At 40.0% G+C, this 23060-nt stretch overlaps 1 protein-coding gene across 5 annotated transcripts in view; it reads right to left on the bottom strand.

Annotated features, from left to right (window-relative positions):
• The window catches only part of cnksr2a (connector enhancer of kinase suppressor of Ras 2a), a 70187-nt gene that overhangs the window by 27831 nt on the left and 19296 nt on the right, over positions 1–23060 (bottom strand). For 4 of the 5 annotated variants that reach the window (XM_038731806.1, XM_038731793.1, XM_038731813.1 and 1 more), the window contains exons 4-14: positions 17728–17815; positions 17300–17341; positions 15531–15650; positions 15003–15062; positions 14548–14616; positions 12372–12518; positions 10745–10857; positions 10463–10617; positions 9106–9195; positions 5089–5303; positions 2519–2570 (exon numbers count right to left, since the gene is read on the bottom strand). In XM_038731806.1, coding sequence (XP_038587734.1) covers positions 2519–2570; positions 5089–5303; positions 9106–9195; positions 10463–10617; positions 10745–10857; positions 12372–12518; positions 14548–14616; positions 15003–15062; positions 15531–15650; positions 17300–17341; positions 17728–17815 — 1151 coding nt within the window. The remainder of the gene's footprint in view (positions 1–2518; positions 2571–5088; positions 5304–9105; positions 9196–10462; positions 10618–10744; positions 10858–12371; positions 12519–14547; positions 14617–15002; positions 15063–15530; positions 15651–17299; positions 17342–17727; positions 17816–23060) is intronic. The other variant, XM_038731797.1, reaches the window with a different exon arrangement.

Genomic DNA, 23060 nt, shown 5'->3' with positions numbered 1-23060 from the left:
AGAGTTGAGGGCCGCCAAGAAACTTTTATTGTGCTGTATCAAAAGTCTCACGACTTTTAAGGGGAAATACAATTCAATACTCCATTTATTTCTGTGGCAATGAAAAGTGCAGCTTATAGTATATCTTTAAACGAAACAACTTTCTTCCGCAGAAGCTAGATGGAAGAAAACTAAAGCTCAAACATGCAGTCTGAAAAGTTTTAAGCCTAAAGAGACTGTAGATAATTAATAGGTTAAATACTCTGATGTAGAGGAAACTGTACATCCTGGAAATGGTTTTCACTTTCAATTCATTTTCTGTGCAGCAGCGGCCTGATACCATCACCAATTTGAGTTTTGACTTAAGGAGAAACTTATTCATTTTAGAAAATGAAGCTTGCCTCAGCCCAGACCAAGAGGGGTAACTAATATTTCATTACTTATTTGATAAGGGTGCTACTTGGAGAATTTAAATCATCAATAAATCATATTATCACATTCATTTTTCAAACTTTGGTCGAATAGCTGTAAACAAACACGGCCGTCGCCCGAAAAGTGCAGATGGAGCTAAAGCTTTTTAGAGCTTCTCACGATGGCAGATGGTGAAACAAGTGAAAAAAAAATCTCTTCCAACATGTTGATCCTTGTTAGTGTGGTGAGAGGGAAAAAAAAAAGCTTTGGTCAAAGAGGCAAAGAAACTGATAGCAGGGAGTAGGAGAGAAGACAATTTGGGATAAAATCATCTAAACAAGAGGAAGGAAAACAATTTATGGGATTTAGCATTTTGATAAACACTCTCTGACAAAGGTGAGATAAAATATACCTGAACCGTGGTCTCATTTGTTTGAAGAAATAAAACAAAAAGTAATGAAAGAACAGTTTGAAAATACTACATATTACACTTTTAATGCCCTTCTGACATAAAGAAAAGCTGAATCACTGGATTTTCATCTCGAAATGTTCATGTGGACTGAGAGTACAGTATATAGCAAACTGATTGAAAGCTGCCTCGTCTGCAGTCTGGACTGAAAATCTGTGAAATAAGTACGATGTGTTAAAATGCAAATCCAGTGGTCTCTGCACAAAATGTGAGAAAATGTGTTTCCTGACGATGAAATGATTCTGCTGTGGAGACTCAAGCTGAAGCAGATAATAATTTGACAACTCCAGCAGGATAAATTCCCAACTCGCTGCATATGGATGGCTGAGGTCAGTGAGGTTTTTATTTACATCTCACCAAATAAAATAATAAAGATGCTGTGATTATGTTACCAACCAGTGTCTTTTTGCCTATACATAAACATGTGAAAATGTGCCAACAGCACTAATATGACTACAATACTGACAATTTGATGAACTATACAGTATTTAAAAAGCAAATATTAGCTACTTTTCTTTGTTTCATATCAATGTCAATAGTTTTTTTTAGGTTCTGAGCATTTGGTTGGTCAAATCATCATGGTGATTGTCACATTTCTGGCCATTTGAAAGATCAAAAGAACTCATTGATAAATCTAAAATCAACACAAATAGATAATCATTAGTTACAGGGCTGACAATAAATCAACTCAAACAAAATATAAGTAAATATTAACTATATTGCCAGCCCTATGTACCAATGTAGAGAGTGATACTGTGAATAAAAAGCAGTAAGGTCTGTAGAACAGCTCTGTGTAATTAAAGAATCATGATAGTCATCTAAAAATAAAAATACTAGCAAAAGATAAATAAATATCAAGATAAATAAAATTAAATGCACACTTTATTTTGCAGTTTTGTATAGTTTCCTAGAAAGGCAGTGTTATGTCACTTATGTATGTAAAGTCATGGGGATGTTCATGGATGTTTTGTGGCATTAAATACGAGAGTAAATGCGCACACTTTGTTCAGTAATGCATTTCTAAGTAGTTACTTCCAATTACTTGGTTCCCATAAGTGTCTTTTAGTGTAGAGCAGGTCAGCTGCACATGCAAAAATATTAAAGTGGTTAAAAATGAACTTTTCATTGAAATAGGAACCCTTTTGCATTCAGAAGTGATTATATGAACAATATTTGCATATTAATAGATTCTGGACTTCGTTTTTGTGGAAAAAAACACATCAGACTCAAATTATTATGCAAAGCAGAGAATTTTCCTCATGTCTGGATGGGAAATGTGTCTATAGGCAAGTATACAATAGAGAATTAAGTTTCCAATAATAAAATAATAGTGAATGGATTTTTTGGGAGGTTAAAATAAAGCCTGTTATTTAATGGACATTCTTCTGGAAACCAATAAAGCCTCTCAGAATTGTATCTCTGATACCTATAATAAGGACCAAAGTATACTGTTTTGTCCTTGAAACTTTCTTAAGAATTATTAGCGAATTACGGACCTGTAAAATAAAGTGTTACAAAGATAATTGGTTCAACTGAAGCAGCAGCTGCTCTCATATTTTTCTACAACGTCCATTAGCTCAGCGTCCCTGAGAGAGGGAATGACCACAACTGGCAGGTGTTGGACTGCAGGGAAACCGAACAGGTGGCTTCTCTGCTTACCTTTATTCTTCTTCTTGGTCTTTGACTGCAGAGAGGAGGACTGTTGGTATGTCTGAGAGCGGGTTGGAAAGAAGAGAAGAAGAGGGAGGGTGAGTTGGAGAGAGCAGGCTGTCAGGATGAATCAGTGGCCTTTGTTTGCTGCAAAGAATCCTGGGATATAAAAGATGACAGATCTTAGGGAGCGGAGGAGAGGAGGCAGAAGGCACACAGATACAAAGGCAAACGCTCTTCCTCTCATTATCTCTTCCTCACACACACACACACACACATGTGGGGGTGGAAAAGTCTAACTCATGGAGGACTTTAGCAACACTCACACCTCTAAGCATAGAACAGAGGGAGGGGAGGGAAACTGTGGCACAACAGGACATTCAGGTGACGGAGGAAATGAGAGAAAAATGGAGCTCAGGGGCCTCGGGATTAAACAAAAAATTTCAGTAAGCAAACATGAAGGACAAACATCTGACAGAGGGGTTTTCAAGGTCTGATCATGCAGGCACTGTAGCTACATTATGGGCTACAACTGTGAGCCTGTATTTGTTTCCACTTTGGTAAATTGGGTTTGCAGTGCACCCATGGATGTACCAACAACTATCACTGGATAAAAGAAGAAAATTTGAAGATTCTCAGGCAAGTTCTGCAGTTAGAAGCGTCTTTATTATTCAGTGATTTCAGTGGATTTATGCGTGTTTATTCACGATGGACACCAGAGATAATATGTGTATCGGTCATGACTTCCTCCGCGCTCTCACTGTATGAAAACCTCTGATCTAAAACATTCAGCTCTGGACAGCATGTCTGGTGTATGCATGTGACCTCTCTCGGCAGGTCAGATGGGGCAACACACCAGCTCTGATGTCACGATATTACACATGTCAGAGCCTGGAGCTCGGCCACTCACAGCCCCCCGCTCAGCAAGACAGATGACACGGGCCCGCCCACACCCACTGACACGCCATCTGCCATCGCAGCAGCCATGCACACTGTAAACACACACTAAGGCGTGCACACAGACACGCATGCAAACACATTTAATTTCCAAAGAGATGCTGTCAAGATGTATAAGGTCAGCGCCGGCCAAACTGACTGTCTGGACCTGAGAGCTGCAAGCTCCGACGGACAGGCAGGGCGGACAGATGTCATGGAAGTGACAGGGGGTAATAACGAGTCAGCATTTGCTCACATCACACTTCACTACAGCACTTTTTCAAAAGGGGTAAAAGCTCAAATGTTCCCTATTTTCCCTCAAATCTTTAAATCAGAGAGACTGTTACGTCATTTAACTTGTTATAAGTTTTTACTTTGAGGAGGCAACTGATGGGAAAGTCAGGAGTTTCATAACCTTATTTGAGCTACATTATGCAACTACATAATGCAATCCTGAAAGCAATACCTGCAACTTAAGGTAGAAAAAACTGGATTGTTCACACTTGCTGGTACTCCTTCTTCAATTTTGACATCTTTAATGCTAAGAGCTCATTATGCTGTTTCAAACAATTTTCTTTAAAGAAACTGACATTTTGGGAAATACACTTATTTGCTTTCTTGCAGAGTCAGATGAGAATATGGGTGCAACTCTTACGCCTGTATGGTAGATAAGAAGCTGGAGCCAGTTGCTGGTGAGCTTAGCTTAGCGTAAAAGGCTGGAAACAGCTAGCCTGGCTCTGTCCAAGAGTAACAAAATCGTCATTCTCCTCTTCCTCCTCTCCATACTTCTCTCCCTGCTCTTCCTCCTCCTCCTCCTCCTCTCTGGTGTCCTAAAAAAGCTGCAGTAGATGGTGGTCCAAAACTGAATGAACTGACTCTGGTCCTTTTAACTATCTTTTGAAGCTTCTGATTAGTGTGTTATCAATTTTGACAGTTTGTGTTTCCACCTGGGTAGCTGTGTGCTAATTGAGCTCAACCTGTGCTGACTCGAGTAAACAATATTGAATGTAAATGCTCCGTATTTGTATAGCGCCTTTCTAGTCTTTTCGACCACTCAAAGCGCTTTTACACTACATTGCATTCACCATTCACACACTGAGCCTAAGTGCTTAAACAGAAACTAACATTCACTCATACACTGGAAAACAGCTGCCAGGGGGAAATTGAGGTTCAGTATCTTACCCAAGGACATATATTGAACCACTGACCTTCTGATTAACGGGCAACCCGCTCTACCTCCTGAGCCAGAGCCTGATCAGTCATGTCAGTGCTTTCCCAATGAGGCAATGACAAATGAAGGGATTTGTGTGTAGAGTTTAGAGAAATGGGTGTGCTGTGTGTGTGAGTTATGGTTTTGAATATTTAGTTCAAAAGCCTGCTTTTAGTGCAATTGAGAAAAAAAATGTAAAATGTTAAATCTATAAAAGTGTATAAATCATAAGTGGTGTTTTACATCCAGTCTTTAAGCTAATTTAGAAAGGGTGAAACCTAAAAGTGGTCAAAACTTATTTTAAAGAGGCAGAAGAGTTTAAGGGATTTAACAGGAAGGTTCAGTTCTTAAATTAAAAGAATCACAACTGACAGTCCTGTTGATGTAAAGAAAATAAATATGGTATGAAAAAGAAAAAAGAATTTTGACTTACGTGATAAATGGAGGCGGGGTCTCTCGGTGGAGATTCTCTCTGGCTTGTCTGGAGGACATAGTGGGAGGGGCTTTGGCTGTGGTGGCTCCGCCTCTTGGCGCGTTTGGCCGTGTCATTGGACCGCTTGCCCGGACGAGCTGTGTGGGACGAGTAGTCATCAGAGCCGATCCTCTCGTCCACGCCAGACATTCCTACGTAACGCATCAGTGATGCTTCTGTGAAATTAAATGGATGCTTTAGGATTTTTGAAGCTGGGGTGTATGAGGTACTTATACACAGTGTATTACATAGATGGTGGTTGGCGCGTCCCCAGTTTGGAGAAGCAGAGAGATGTATCGACACATAAGCTAAGCCATGTCCTGCCCAGCAAAATGTATTTTAGTCACCTAAAAGAAGGCCTACTGAAAAATACAGACGCCCCTCGCCTTGACATCTGGTTTTTAAGTTAGTGTTTATTTTTGCATATGGGTGAAAGTCGTGCGCTTGGTGTGTATATGTTTTGTCTGCTCTCTCTCTCTCTCTCTCTAGTAGAATCTGTGGGCGTAACATGGCTCTCTGGTTTTGGCGCCAGTCTTCGCCTGCATCCAGTCACACACCTGTCCCAGATTCCAATCAAGCCTGCTACATAAGGAGAGACCAGACAGCCAGATCCTGCTGGATTGTTGAGTCTACGCTAGTATGTGTAGAAACTGGTCCCAGCTGCTTGTTTGCTTGTGTTCTGAACATTTTGAAAGTTGAAAATACCTGGTTTTGCCTGCCTGTCTTTAGTAACGTCTTTAGGAGATTACACCGGACTTCCACTCAAATCCCAGATCAGCCAAGCACGTTCACTCTCTAAAAACTCTCACAGGACAAATCCCTAAGAATGCCATTCTCGCTCTCTTGCTAGCCTTGCCTGCCACAGCTCTGGACGCGAGCCATAAACCCCTCAGCTCCACTAATCTGCCTGCCACTTGCCTTTTTCTGTCTGTTTTAACAATAAATCACTTTAACTTGCTCTGTCTCCGGTCTGCTTCTGAGTTCCAGCCTAAATTTTGACATATATGCTATATTTAAAATATGTTCAGCACTTTACCTTGCGTAAGACAGTCATTTACTTCATGTAGTGCGTTGCCAATTTTCAACCTAGGAATACAGAAGTTTTAAGGTTGAGAAAACGTAGTACCAAAGGAAATGGCTGTCTGATGGCAAGATAAAGCACTGGAAATATTCTAAATTCTCATATAGCTTACATAGCTGAACTGATAAATAGATATTTCAGTGGGCTTTTAGGCGGCTAAAATACATTTTGCTGCAGACCTTGTAAACAGCAGTACATTACTAAGCTTCCGTACTGGTACAACTCTTTGCTATTCCAAAGTGGGGATGCGCTGACCGCCACCCCCTGCAGGTAATATACTGACAATGGATAAGTACCTCAAACATCCCCACTTCAAAAATCCAATCAAACCAGCACACAAATGCCAACTATATCAAGTTCACGTAAAACACACCAGACTTACATTATAGGTGATATTCTGAGGTAAAACCTTCACCTTTAGCTAAGTGTCCAAATTAGACTAATTCTTATATATGTTTCTATGGTATCTTGTGGTATTGATCTCTTTATCAGTGCTGCCTATCAAAGAATATTTTTATGTTTTAAGTTTTAATATATAAATTAACAGTTCCAAAAAGTCACATCTCTCAAAGATTCCTTAAAATTAGACCAGTAAAGTTTGAGATAAAACATTTCAGTTACAGACTTTGACCTTTAATCACAACATCATTATTAAGATAAGTTATTCTGAAAATAGAACAAAAATATCTGTAAAGCCTTCAGATGTGATCACATAAAAACACTGTGTCGTAAAGGCACTATGTCTTTTCAAAGTTAGATTTTTTTTTACCTTTTAGTTTTAGCGCCTCCATCAGATTAATTGGTGTAGTTTTAACACCAAAGTAAACAAGTATGTCCATTGTTCACATGTGAACAACAAAAGAGAGATTAGTTGTTGTCATCCAAAACTACGCATGCAACTGTTATACTTTCTATTCCACTGATCGCCAGTTCCTGGTGGAAAACATTTTATTAATGTGACAAAAAAGACTGCAAGCAAGCAAAACATGGATGTAAACAATGTATAACTGAAATGAAGGAAATGCACTCCGCCCATTGTCAGGCCTTAAAGTTATACAATATTTTAAGCTTATTTTTATTGTGAAACATGTGTCACTGTGTATGTTGCTAGCTAACCCCAGCTTTGTGCCTCTCTGTAGCATACACTCACAGATAAGTTAACCATCAGCTCCTCTAAAAAGATATTTAACCTGCCATGTCTGAAAAACCCAGAAGGCCATTTGAAGACTTTCACCACTGTTCTAACCTATCCAATATCATAATAAAAAAGAGAAGTTGCAACTCAGAAAGGTCAAACTCTGAAAAGACCTTCAGAACAACGGTTTCTCAAGGACCTTCTTCTTTAATGAACAATCTTTTAGAGAAACGGATGGTTACTTAAGTGATCCAAACGCAAAATGGGGATAGCTGCTGGTTCACTTTCAGCTAATGTCTGTACACTGTGGCTGTTTGGGGGTTAATTAACATAAACACAACGAGGATTAAGAGGATTTGCTTTAAACCACAAAATGTTGTTTGCCAGAAAATCATTGGCTGCTTGTTTGAAAAGTTGAAAAATGTTATCATTCTGTTGAGGAGACTCTCAAAATGAATGTGTCCTCAATATTTTTTGACCAACTTCCTCTTCAATGGGGAGGAAACTCCTGCTACCTCTGGTCTCGCTACCTCTGGTCTCTCAGAGGTCCTGCTACCTCTGGTCTCGCTACCTCTGGTCTCTCAGAGGTCCTGCTACCTCTGGTCTCTCAGAGGTCCTGCTACCTCTGGTCCTGCTACCTCTGGTCCTGCTACCTCTGGTCTCTCAGAGGTCCTGCTACCTCTGGTCCTGCTACCTCTGGTCTCTCAGAGGTCCTGCTACCTCTGGTCCTGCTACCTCTGGTCCTGCTACCTCTGGTCTCGCTACCTCTGGTCCCTCAGAGGTCCTGCTACCTCTGGTCCTGCTACCTCTGGTCTCTCAGAGGTCCTGCTACCTCTGGTCCTGCTACCTCTGGTCTCTCAGTGGTCCTGCTACCTCTGGTCCTGCTACCTCTGGTCCTGCTACCTCTGGTCTCTCAGAGGTCCTGCTACCTCTGGTCCCTCAGAGGTCCTGCTACCTCTGGTCCTGCTACCTCTGGTCTCTCAGAGGTCCTGCTACCTCTGGTCCTGCTACCTCTGGTCCTGCTACCTCTGGTCTCTCAGAGGTCCTGCTACCTCTGGTCCTGCTACCTCTGGTCCTGCTACCTCTGGTCTCTCAGAGGTCCTGCTACCTCTGGTCCCTCAGAGGTCCTGCTACCTCTGGTCCTGCTACCTCTGGTCCTGCTACCTCTGGTCCTGCCACCTCTGGTCCTGCTACCTCCGGTCTCGCTACCTCCGGTCTCGCTACCTCCGGTCTCGCTACCTCCGGTCTCTCTACCTCCGGTCTCGCTACCTCTGGTCTCGCTACCTCTTCTCCACATTTCCAACCCTGTCCTACCCTGGTTGCTAGGCAGCGGCCAGAGGAAAGTGAGACACCGAGCTGAGCTGCTGTCAGCGTCGCCATGGCAACTGTGTGAGTGATTCAGGTGGAGGTCAGGGAGACTCTTCTCTTTTTTTTTCTTCCTGTTTTTGCCTCCTCCTCACCCCTCCCGTCTCTCTATCGCTTTTATTCTTTCTCCCTTCAACGCCTGCCTTTCATTTCAGCTCTGCCTTTGTCTACCTTTTTTCCCCTCCTTCCCTTCCCATTTTCTCTTATTTCATCTCCCTGTGATGCTAATCACAGAGAGAATTAGAGAAGGGGATGGAGGTGCATTGATCCACACACGCACACTGATCTCTTCGTAATACAGAGAGACGGGAACATTTAACTGAATCTAACAGGCTAGTCAGGAGGTGCACACACACACACACACACACACATACATGCTCCACACGCCGGCACTCACCTCTGCGACTTTCTCTGTTAAGCTTGGCTGGATCTTCATAGTCGCCCACCCAGTTACACTCCACAGGCATGGAGATGGGCCTCAGCCTGCCTACAAGTGCACACACATAATTATAAAACTTAAATGTTCAGTGTCTAATATTTAGCAGGATCTTTTGACAGAAGCACATTATAATCTACATAACTATGTTTTCAGTGGTGTATAAAGACGTTACATAATGAACCGTTATGTGTTTATTACTTTAGAATGAGCCATTTCTACCTACATACTACCGCTGGTCCCTGTGTTTCTACTGTAGCCCAAACTACTTGGCAAACTACTCTACTCTAAGAAATTGATGTCGGCAATAGGCGGCCAGATTACTTTGATAGCGGCACTGTAAGATATCAACCATTGTGTCCCTGAGCAAGACACTTAACCCCTAGTTGCTCCAGAGGCAAGCAACCTCTGTATAGCAATTGTAAGTCGCTTTGGATAAAAGCGTCAGATAAATGTAATGTAACTTATAGTGCTGAATCAGATCTCAGTCATGACAGCAAATGTTAAAGACATAATCACTTCCTTTAAAATGATTGTGCCTACAAAATAAAAACGTGAGAACGTCTTTGCAGCAGTACTTTGTCGTCTTTAGTTGAGTTCATTCAGAAAACGTGAGATCAGATTACCCTGAATGAAAAACGGAGATATTGGGGAAATGAAAATAAATGTCCATAGGTTGATGTGGACCAATAGCCGGGAGGCACACACTAAAGCACATATGTAAAACGATCTCTTCATAATCAATTTGTTGAAAAGGAAGAGAAATAATAGCAGCAAGTGAGAATTGAACCCACAATCCTTTGTATGGGAGTCCTGTGCCCTACTGAACTAAACAGACAATTAAACGATAGACTGATTATTTTCTGGCCCGCCGTCTACTGACTTTTTTTTGGGCCGATGCCACACAGTTTTTTACTGCTGAATTTACATTTGCCTTTAGAATTAGTACATTTATTATAAAGTACTTATTTTGTCTGAAGATCAAGTGAATGCACAGTGAGCCATTTGTTGCAATTTGCAACCCTCACCACTAGATGCCACTAAAACTTACACACTGAACCTTTAATATTCTCCTTTGTCTCCATGTCTGATATGTAATATTCTTGCAAAGATTTCATCTATTTTATCCACGATGTATAGAGCTGCATCACTTTCTAAAACTTTCTATTATCCTCCGTGGTCTGGCAGGTGGATTCCTGGCCCCATGATTATTTTTTGAAGTGCTTCAACACAGCAGAATGAGATTGAACTCAATCCCTCCTCTCCATTTCTCTCTCTCTCTCTCTCTCTCTCTCACACACACGCACACCCCACGTACCATATGTGGGCGTGGTGCAGTACACGGGCTCTTCCTCTTCTCGCCGGCGAGTCTCTTGATCCAGGAAGGAGTTTGGTGACTCAGAGCGCTTGGCAACGCTGACGCCACTGTGGTTGCGAGATACCTCATCTCCAGACAAGGCTCCGGTCTCATCTCTATGGCAACAACAGAGGATGATTTACCAGCAAACACATGAACATCCAACAAGTCAAAGCTCCTCTTTGCTGTCGCCACTTTCTTGTCAGCTGAACTTTTGTCTTTGAAAGTACACGGACACTCTACCTTGGTGTGTATGGCTCAGCAGGTGGAGGAGGGATGTGAAGATCCTGGAGGGCAGAGCTCTTGGTGGGTGTGCCAGAGGGTGTGGCCGAACCGCTGCCTGGGCTTCTGGTTGGCTGCAGAAAGCAAAAGCGGATATTTAAAGATCTGTCTTGAATGGATTTATGATTTGAGATATGATTTTTGATTTATTCAAACTTATAATAACTGTTGGAGCCAATGTGTCTGTGACGTAGTGTCAACAAAATGGTTATGGTGCTGGCTCTCACTGTTCACGATATATAGCACCTGTTTGGATGGCGTAGGGCACAACAGTTCCAACAACTCAAACATAATTACAAGATAAGGATAATCCATTAACAGCAAGACTACACTAAGTCAGACTACACGTCCACAGCGCTTCAAAATCACTGTAACCGAACATGAATACCGTAAAAATTTGATGAATAGCCTGGGCTTTTATTTACTAAAACCACTGAATTGACCCTGCCTATATTTGGGGACAGGTTTCCATATGGGACAGGCCTTTAATTCCTCTTGCACAAAACTGAAATAGGCTACTATAAAAACAGTTTATTTATTTCAAACGGTATGAATATTAGTTGAATAAAAATGATCAAATAATATCAAATACACGTCATTTATTTGATCTAGCTCCGACAGACAGTAGGCAGCAAGGAACCGAAAACAACAATGCGTTGCAGGATGAGAAAAGTGTGGCAGAAGTTAGCAGACAGAGAGAAATGGACTTCACATGACAGTATTCACAACTTGGATTCATTTTTGTGAAAAGCTGTTTGATCATCTCAGGGGCCTCAGAGTGATACAGCCGAAGGAGATCTGAAATATACGATGGAGCCAATCCATGTAATGCCTTAAAAACACTTTAAAATCCTTAAAATCAACTCTATATGTAACAGGCCTTCCCAGTGAAGAGAGCAGATATGGTCCCTCTATCTTGTACTAGTCAACAATCTAGCCGCCGCATTTGAACAAGCTGCAAGCGTGATAATGATGAGTCACAGATGCCGGAGTACAATTGCAAATCAGGAAAATATAAGTGCATGTAAAACAATCTCCAAGTCCTCAAGAGAGAGAAAGGATTTTAGTCTTGCAATTAAAAAGCTACCTTTGACAACAGAATTAATTTGTTGGTCGAATTTTAATGCTGAATTAAAGATGACGCCTAGAATTCTTGCAGAGGTTGCACATTAGTGGACAAGCGCCCCACACTTTTAGATAGTTCAGCAACTGAGTAATAAGCCAAAAAAGATCCTTTAAGAGACATGACTAAAGTGGTCACACAAGACAAAACACTGATGGAGGGCAGAGAAAAAAACTGTTTCCCTTTGTGTTTCCTCCTGATTGTGTAGATCATCAAGTGTTAATTAGGGAGATACATTTCATAATTCGCAGAGCACTGGGAATGTGGGTGGATGGTGCCATCAATTTTCATTTCCCATTCATTCCAGTTTGTTTCAGCTGGCAAACAAAACCATGCTGAGCCACAGTACCCTGACCTAATTACACGCTTTGGCTGCAGTCGTTCAGGGAGTGGGAATGCTGTGGGGAATTATGTGGGCCAGTGCAGTGTTTTAATAAAGTCTATAAAAGGTAGAGCTGGTCCCACCTGCAGAGCTAGGGGTTTCCAACGCATGTTCTTCAGCAGTGCAGGGGCAGAGCTGAGCGTGCTCTGCGGACGCTTCTTCAGGGTCAGGGACACAATGCCTTTATCGGCCCTCAGCGAGCCGACCAGGTTACGCAACTGCCAGCCCACCTGTGGACGGGAGAGGACAGTGGGGAAAAGAGGATGATTATCCATCAGCTGGGTAATGAAGAACACAATCACAGCGTTATGTTAAGCCCGTAGTTTGAATTCGGTCCATGTCGTGATTGGATCTCGCTTGTTGAGCCTTCTGTGCACGACAAGTGGGTGTGGAGGTGGTAAGTCTATCTATAGAGATTTCTGTGATGTAACCTGCCCTCAATTTGAAAACAAATGCATCTTATGATATATCTTCCTACGTTTTTAGCTAGTGTTTTTCTTTGTGTGTAGAGGAATGTGCGAACAAAAACCTACGGTATACAAATATAAAAATGGCTACTATAAAGGTCACCAGTTGTTTTTTTCTTAAAGACTCTCTTTTTGACCTTCTCTCATCTGTGCCATGTGGGGAGATATTTTCCAATTAAGGCAAACACACTATCTTAATTGCATTTACTGGATTGACCTGAGATCTGATCATATTGCAAGAGGAGGTGCAGAGAGGGTTGGAGGATCTTATTATACTCATTGCAATGCCAGCCACGTGCATTTGTACATCTTGTAGGGTGGTGATGGGACAGTGGATGAGACACATGGCTTTGGTGTGAGAGACCCGGGTTCAACTCCCCACTGTAACCCATCCACCAATGTGTCTTTGAGCAAGACACTTGACCCCTAGAGGCGTGCGACCTCTGACATACATAGCAAGTGTAAGTTGCTGAATGAAAAAACCAAGGGCATCACTTTGTGTTGAAAAGTGGTGGGGACATTTAGGGGTGAGACAAAACAATATTGGGATCAAAAATATATCAATGCTATTTACAAACAATATATATGAAATAGGCTATTTGATTGGGGGGCCAAGATTTTGAGCATTAAACTCTTAATTTCCTGCATTCTAGAGACATTTTCTGCACCAATTTATGGTGGAAATGTCTTTATTTATATGAAGGGAAACAAAATTCATGTGGCCAGTGACAAATCAGAATATAAAAATATTATCGAATATAATGCAGTAATCAGCAGCTTGTTTTTTTAGCCTAACTTACTTTTTTGGACAAGGCAGATTTGTTTCTTCTATATTTACATTGCATTTCATGTTTTCCTATTGTGCAAGTAAACCTTTCTTATAGAATCTTTATTTGTTATTTAACATTTTTTGTTGCAAGCTAATTTTCAGAAAACTTTTAGCAAATGCTTTCCAAAAGTGGTGAGGACAAAATCAGTCATTTTCAAAAAGTGGTGGGGACATGTCCCCAGCGTCCCCGGTGTAAATAACACCTATGCCTACCACACAAATTCAAGGCACATAATTGCAACTGGTTTTAGATGCCAATTTGATTTACAGGTCTTATAATACAAGATAACACTTTGGGAAAACAACAAAATCTTACCATAAAATATTTTCTGGTGATATTAAACATGTAGTAACTGATTTTTGGGACACATGGACCAGCAGAAAGATGCTGTGAACACAACGTTGTCCTTCCAACATTTTTTAAGTTGCTATAGTTAACTTGTTAAGCACCTAACAAATGTAAGTCCAATATCACCTCTCTTTTAGCTGTTTTTGGGCCCACAAACTAAAACAAAAGGTGAAAGAAAGAAAAAAGCTTCCTACTGTAGAGCTGAGGGGATTCTGTGGCAGTTATCTTTGGATTGATCATTTTGAGTGACCTCTTTCACATTACACATTGTCATCTGATTGATTGTTATTATAAAAATATTGATTACAGCAGCTTTAAATGTTTGTTTGCATCGGCAAGATATGTAAAAACAGGCACACATATATTATATTAATATAAGAAACATGCAAAATATAGTTTTTGCATCTATAGATCAAATTCTTCAGTTATATGTGTTGATACACAGAATAAAAAAAAGAGGGAATGGCCCTTTAACAAGCAATTGATCCCAATCATTTCAATTAGATATAAGTGCACTTAACACACACACAAAATCTATAGATGATCACCTGAATAAACACAAAAAGATATATTTAGAACATACAGGCAGCACACAAGCACAGTAAGAAACCCACCACAGTCTGGTGATTGACTTGAATGACTTCATCCCCTGCATGGATCTTCTTACAGCGGTCAGCTGGAGACTACAGAGGCACAGAAGACAGAGACAGAAGGAAAACAGACGACTGTGAATTGATCTGAGTTTATTGATCTCCGCACACCAGTGTGGGCAAGCTGTTCAACAAACTGTACTTCAATACACTACAATATAGCAGAGGGAATGCCTTGCAGAGTCACCCATGTGGAATCTGAAATGCCGTTATGAATCCAAATGTTGTCAGTTTTGTAGATATTCTTTGCAAGAATCTGTTTTCTATAACCTTCAAACCCCCGGGCCTGGTGGGAAATCCACTTCTTTGGTGTTTGTGGGAAGTATTAAGAGTGAGAGTATTACTGGTGCAGATAAAGCTAACTGCTCAGCTGTGGTTCAGTATTTGAACGTGTTGAAGTGGGATTGTGAGCCTCTTACCCCTTCAGTAGTTCCTGTGATCACATGGAGGCCGTCATAGGTTGACTTGATGTACATCCCCTGATGGACAGGGAAGGAAAAAGCTAAAAAGTTTTGTTTTGTTGTTTAAAATTTAGTGTCTAATCTGAATCTTTTTGATTCCCTTATCTTCTTAAATGTTATCTAGGTTTACATTTCAACAACGTCAAGTAACTAAAAGGTAAAATAGCTACACCTCACATTTGTCTTATCACCTTTTGCTAGCCAGAAACACTATTGTTTTTAGTGGCAGCCTAATTAATGTTCACAACCTGTACCTACAGCCTGAAAATTCGATGAGGAGCAGAATATATGAAGTGTTAATTAAATGTGTCTGACACATTAATTTAACAGCTGTTGGCTTCTGTGCTTCCTGATTCAGAACCACAAAGTTGATCAGATTAAAATGATGAAAACTAGAGACCAACAAAAAGACAGACAAACAGAACCTGAAATAACCGGCCACACACAGTTTATAACATACTAAAGCCCAGTAGACAGCGTCATTACCAGGCCTTCAGAGGGTTTGATGTTGGTGAGGTGAACCAGTTCGAGGTGGGCTGACTGAGAAACCAGCGGGTCTGACGACACGCACACGATGTGCTCACACACCTCCGACAGAGTCTTGCACTACAGAGATGAAGAAAACCAGAGAGGACAGGTAACAATACACAGAGCTTTTATAAAACAGGTTCACCAGCTGTGCTTTATTAAGAAAAAAGAGATAAAAACAAAAGAAGAACATAAACAACCTGTACACCTTGTGTTTGTCAGATTTAGGGCATTTCTAATCAATCTTTTTAGCTTCATGCCACAAAGGATGTTAAAGATTTTTTTTTTTTTAATGTTTTCTATTTGGCTTTACTGAGAATATAAACACATCTTCCCTCATAATCTTTAATACAATGCATGTGTTAATGCAGAATTGACTTTGTTAGAGGCTGCCACCATTAACACAGCTAACTGCACTTTAAAGGGGTCAGTTCACCGAAAATTACAAAAAAGAGAACACATTTTCTTATTTACCTGAAGTAGTATCTAGCTATACAGTTCGTTTTATTAGTCCAGTGTTCTCAGATATTAATCCTCTAAAATAGCTGCCTCGGTGAGTATAATTTGCCGTGCCCACAGCATTGAAAATGTACATGTAAAAATTATTCAGATTATTTTTTTGCATAAACAACCGCAGACTCCCCACAACATGCTGTCACACTTCCCTGGTAGAAAGTAGTTTGAATAAAAACTGCTGACAGCACTGATAATCCACAAAAGTAGCTCCCAAACTTCCTCAAAACACATTTACAAAAGACATAAAGATTCTAGCTGTTTTGACCGTGAACTCAAGAGCATGATGAGCCTCATTATATTTTGCTCCATTTGTTGTTTATTCCCTTTCTCCGTAGAAAGTCTACACTTCACATTCCTTCATTTTGGTGAATACATTTTGCCTAACCTGAATCTGGAGGGCCTTGCTAGCAGCGCAGCACTCTTTGTTTCTGTCATCCCCAAAGGAATCAGATTCACAGAACTCTTTCACAGCAGACGTTTCGACTTGCCATAGCAGGTGAAGCTCAGGTGGAACTAAGAACATTAACGATTGCGATGCAGCGATTACTGCAATGCAACTCGGTAATTAGTGAATGTAGAAACACCTGTGTTTGACAAGTCAAAATGTCTGCCGTGAAAAAGGTCAATTACACAATAGCTGCCCCCTGTTTTGGCTGTTTAAATGATGCGCCTACAAGGTTAGCTGTGTGCCAGAATAACATAATTCTGCCGATATTATGTGAATGCAGCATTAAGTATGGAGCTCCAGCCAGGAGCCAGAGGTTAGCCTAGCTTAGCATAAAGACTGGAAGCAGCACTTCTAATGCTCACAAATGAACATATTATTTATTTATTTTTTATAAACGGCACACAAACAAAAAAGTAAAAAAAAAAAAAAAAAAGGTTTTTGGAGGAGACGGTGAAGACTTAGGTAAAGACACTGAACTTTGGACAGAGCCAGGCTAGTAGCTAATCACTTTTTGACTGAAGCTTTACATTTAACAGACGAGAATGATATTGACCTCCTCATCCATCTCTTGGCAAGAAAGCAAAAATTTCCCAAAATGTCAAACTATTTCCCTTAAAATACTGCTGTAAAGTTTCTTTACAAAGTTGTGAGTTTCTGTGTTTGTGGAGTATTGTGTGAGTGGGTATGAGGCGACAACAACTACAACAACAGGACCCGTCAACACAGCAAATAAGCGACAGCTGGATGAGGTAGCAGGACTCACCACATGAAGGATTTTGTTCTCCGTCTCAAACACCGTACAGTCCTGGGGGAGAAGCAGAATTTAATGTAGCGCGAGCAGAACATCCTGTCTTGCAAAAACTCAAAAACACAAACACCATCATGCTGCTGCTTCTGTATACTGTCTGGGCCTCACATTACTGAACCCTGCACCTGCACACTCTATACCCTCGCAGAAGGAAAATACGCCCACACAAACAGACACGTTTAGCTTTTATTTACACACACATCAGTCACACAAAAGACAGACTGTAAGGACATAAATAGCGAAGAATTGAGTTTCGCTCAAGGATGCAGAGAGCAGAGTCTGCTGCATCACACCCACACACACCGTTCTTAGGGGAATATGACAGCCATGGCAGAATACGAGCTATCAGCCTTCATAAAACACACACAAACAATTCCACACACCTGCTGTACAATGGTGGTGAGCTCCAGGCAGAGCTGAATGACATTATTTCGGGTTACTGAGTAGTCTGCCACTGCAGCAAAGGGAGACCTGGGAGGAACAGATAACACAGCAGTAGTCTTCAAATGTTGCTGCTGCATTAGATACTGTACAGAGGAGATGGACAGGAGCATTGTTAGAGAGGCAGATGTTGTGTGTTCGCGCACACAGACACACAAATTTATAAGTAGTTTTACAACTCAGTCATGAGATTATATGTGACGTTTGTTATAAATCAGAGACATCGCTGATAACGAACTCATTTCTTGAATTGATTAATTTAATTTAGTTACAGATGACTCGCCTTCAATTATTTGTTATTTTGTTTCATTTTTGCTATAACATTTAATAAAATATAAGAGGTTATCATGAACAGGTGATTGCATATGAAATGATTTATCACCTCATTATCAGAACTTATTTTATTAATTACTAGGGCTGAAACGATTCGATAAAATCGATTCATAAAATGCTTCGACACAAATTCTTTGCATCGATGCTTCGTTTAATCCATGTAACTATACAGCACAGTGTTTATGTTTGCTGTATGACACACTATGAATTTCCGATAGGACTAATAAATATCTATCACCTATAAATGTGCACAGCTGATCCCGTAACAGGGGGGGGGGGGCGCCGCCGCCAAGCACATTGATGAATCGTTGAAATAATCTATAGAAGCTTCGAATACTAAAATCATTGTTATCTGCAGCCCTATTTATTACATCCGGTATATTTATCTGTTTAGTTAAAAGTTTGATGTTGTGGTTCTCCTTTGAAATACTTTAGTGTTAATTTGGGCTGCAGCTAACGATTATTTTCACTATCAATTATTTTTTAGATCTATTAATTATTTGTTTTCTCTGTTAAAACTGCATTATCCCAGAGCCCTAAGTGGCTAAATTACTCTTTGTCACAGACACAGGTTGCCATTTCTCTGTGATTAGTTGCCAAACATGAAGAAGGCTGTCTTGTCTGATAACGATCTATCCTGAAGTACTTAGGTTTAGTTTCCATCTGCATCTATTTGTTAACATAAATGAACCGATCCTTTCTTGTTGTTTGCAACCACAGCATGCAGTATTTGTTGTGGCTTGTTAGTAACTGGTACAGCCAGAAGACTTGTTGATAATTAAAGACAAATAAATTAACCAGCACTTACTGTGCTGCGACACCAAGATATTCAATTTACAATCATGTTTAAGAGAGAAAAGCAGCAAATCATTACATTTAAGATGCTGGAAACCCGACGTCAACATGTGGCATTTCTCCTTAAAATACAAATATTGTTGACTGCTTAGAGGCTCAAATAATCGATTAATGAACTAATTTCTGTAATGGAAAAGAATAAAAACAACTCTCAAATAATGTCATCATTGCAACGTATAGTTAACTTTAAAGAGTTAATAAGATGGACTACGGACAAAGCAAATATTGGAATCATAATAGGGTACTTTCATGGCAATGAATGGGCCTGATGCCCCACTTGTATGTTACTGATGCACAGCTGAAAAGTATGCACAATCAAATATACTGCTCACCTACATGCATTTTTCTCTCTATAAACACTTGCACAGGCCTCACATGCAATCCCCCTTTAACTGCTACAAAAATTTAAAAAAACGATCAGTGAAACAACACAATGCATATAAAAGTTTGGTTGGTCTGTATTGCTCAGAGGTCATTGCTCTTGAGTGGGACCATTAACATTGATGCATCCAAGGTCATGAATGAGCGTAAATGCTCATAAATAAGACAACATTTTGTATGAACTACCAGCTCAGAAATCCAAACCATTACAGGTGCGTTAAAGTGTACACTGGAGAATACTGCCCCTGACACCTGGCTTCTTAAAGTGGAGATTCAACGGTGATGGTCTTCCACAGAGGGAAGGGGACACTGCTCCAGTGGAAGGGTGAATAAAGCTGCATTAGAGAACCAGGTAAATAGGAATGTTTTGAAAACCCACAAACAAAAAAAGCACAGTTTAGGCCTTGCCATTCTTTTAGAAAACTTTTTAATGACTGAAATAAACAGTGTGTGGAGGGTTATTAGACCATTGTGGATTTATTAAGCTACTTTGCTACTGGCACCATTCTCAAAGTCTCCCGCATGTTTGTATGCACAGTCAGAGTTTCCAGTGAAGTGTGAGCATTCTGCTGTCGGGTTTGTTGAGACAAGGGTCCTTAAAGCCTTTTTTTGTGCAAACACAATGTATATAAATGAACGTGACACAGTAGACTATTCAGGTGTGAACAAGGTGGCAGTGATAAGGAACATGCTGCAACTAATGGAGCGTTAATGAATGGATACAGACACAAAGGGACATCAAAATGAATATTACTGATATGGGGCACATCGTTATCAAAACACACACAAAGACACACACCATTACTTCGCATCACTGTTCTAAACACCCAGATTTAAATTCGGCCTCTGGTGTGTGATGAATCTGTGGTGTGTGTGTGTGTGATTTGGGTCATCAGTATTGAGGCTGTGTGCTATATATAAGCAGGACCTAAGGCTACACAGACTGTTTGCTAACTATCAGGCTCCAACCCTCAAACAACACTGAGAAACCTTTTTTTTTTTTTTTACAGCTCAGACGATGCTGTGGCTAAACAGACCTGTTTCCAATTGTGTGAGGTGAAGTACTTTAAAGTACTAAAACTTCTTAAGAGTCATAACTCTAAAATCTAACTAAAATCTGACTACACAGATCGCGTATTTTTAGATTTGGTGTGTTACACTTGTTACAAAAATAAAGACCCATATATCCGCCTAGAAATCAGAAAAAAAGACACTCCAGAACTTTCCTGACAATCATCACACTTTTAAGTTTTCTTTGTTATAAAAGTAATCAAGTGATAGTTGTCTGTACATTAATGGATACACAGCAAACATGAACTGCTAATAGCTAATTCGGCATACTTTTAATGGTGCCAAAATGTAAACAAATATAAGCTTACAAAACGGGGATCTAATTGTGTCCCCACAGCTAACTAACTGACTGCATGGAAACATTATACTTCCTTTTTACGTCTCCCAAAGCATTATGGGAACTGCAGCCCCCAAATTGAAGCAAGACAAAAATGAATAAGAGTGATTAAAAAATTATTAAAAATCACTTTTTTCATGTTGCATTATCAACATCATTAATGGTTTTTGGGTTATTTTTTGGGGCATTGTTTGATAGGACAGTGGAAAGAGAGAGAGTGAGAGAGAGTGGGTGACACGCAGCAACATGCGGCAGGCTGGGCTTGAACCACGGATTCTGCAGTAAGGACTCAGCCTTGTACATGGCGCACAAGTTCTATCAACTGAGCTAATCGCTAAACCTTTTTTGGATACTTTTAATATGTTTTATTGTTAATATTTGTACAAGTACCAAGGGGTCTGGTCCTTCAACATACCAATGTTACAGAAAATACTTATCTTAACTTGACAACTAAAACATAGAGTTACATAAAATGACTAAGTCACCATTTCAAATCATTGCACAAGGTAAACTGCAGGTACAATAACACTTAACGTTTCTTCTCTTTTCTCAGCTAACTCACTGTTGGTTAAATAAATACTCTCTAGGAATTATGTACACTTTTTCAATTCAGTGCCAATGTATGACTGTAAGTACTGTGTAGCAAGAGACTTTGGCATTGGATGAATAAAAAGTCAGCATTGTAATCTTGGGTTTTCCAGAATCATCCAGAAGTTACGCTGTACTGCTATATGCACCAAACTGGTGAACAACGTGAACAACCTTTTCTACTTCATACAACTGTAAAAAAAACTGGACACTCATTTCACCACAACCATTCTTTTCTTCTGTGGTAAATGGCAGTTGTAAAGAAGAGATAATACACCTGAAGGTGCCCCGATATAGTCATGCCATTGTTCTCCTCCACCTCATCTGATGCTTGGATATGGTGTCTTACAGCATACTGTGACTAATACAAGAAGAAAGATCACCAGAGAAGAGTCTATATTTGAGGGCAGAGGAAACCCTGAGTAATGGTAAAACTAGTGAGCTCACTTTTTAACGCATCTCCACCGTCTTCCAGACCTCCACACTTCTCTCTCACATTTCAAGCTTTTACAACTGTTTTTTTACAAGCTTTACAAATATATCATTACAATAGTCCTAAAATTATTTCACTTCTATCGAGGAATTATCTTGAGGAAAAAAAACACACTGCGATCATCTGACACTAACTAGTGGTGGAAGAGCTATTCAATCCTTTACTTGAGTAAAAGTACTAAAGTCACAGCGTAAAAGTACTCTACTACGAGTAATAGTCCTTCATTCACAATCCTACTTAAGTAAAATTACAGAACCACTGGTAGCAACATTTACATTTTTAACACTGATGCATTATTGCTTGAGAGGGTTTTTACTGTGGAAGTCGTGGTGGAGCCAGTTTTAAGTACAGTTCTCCAGACCCTCCACAGAGTCACAAGATAAATCTGAGGGTTCTCGAGATGATTAATGGCAGAGGAAAACACATACACAAATCTGTTTGTGAAATATTGGAGAGTTTGCCCTATCTTGGCCTTGAACAGTTACTTAAATTAAACTATCTGCAAAGTTTAAAGGGGAAATCACTCTGAGGTGGAATTGCTCACAACTCATGGACTCATGTAATAAGAGGCCCCAAGTAGACTCTGCATTTTTGTACAGGGTCACAAGTCAAAAAGGTTGGGAACCACTGGTTTAATCTTAAACAATGCGTTGTATTTTATTAGCATACCCAATGTTTTTATGCAAAATTTTCATCTAAAAAAAGGAACTCTAGCTATCAAATAAATGTTGTGGACTAAAAAATACAGTATTTCTCTCTGAAATGTAGCAAGAAGAAGCTAGTTGAAGTATGCAGTAATGGAAACACTTGAGTAAAGTACAAGCAGCTCAGAATTGTACTTAAGTACAGTAGTTAAGAAAGTCATTTTGAACTATTTTGAGGGACTGCACGGTGGGTAGTGTTGATTGTCTTGATACCAGCCAGCCATATATCCCCTATATTTTAAAAAAAATTTAAAGTGCTCATTCACTACATTGGTTGTATAGAAATAGAAATACTACTACTGTATTTTTAGGCTATCAGCAAAATACACACATATATTCAGCCTCTAAGGCCATGTTATTAATTCATAGGTAGGTGCTTTCAAATGTGCATATAAAGAGGAAATGAAATGTTCAAAGAAAGGGAAATACTGCAAATATCAAACAAAGGGAGATACTGCAAATTTCAGTCATTATGAAATGACTATTTCACTTTTGTCCCCAGCAGATTTAAAG

Source organism: Micropterus salmoides, unplaced genomic scaffold (genome assembly GCF_014851395.1).
Source record: "Micropterus salmoides isolate LMB-PRFRI ecotype aquatic unplaced genomic scaffold, ASM1485139v1 Ms_hic_scaffold_1, whole genome shotgun sequence".
Taxonomy (NCBI): Eukaryota; Metazoa; Chordata; class Actinopteri; order Centrarchiformes; family Centrarchidae; genus Micropterus; species Micropterus salmoides.
The sequence above is the reverse complement of the archived record's forward strand: the minus strand, read 5'-3'. Positions and strand labels throughout refer to the sequence as shown.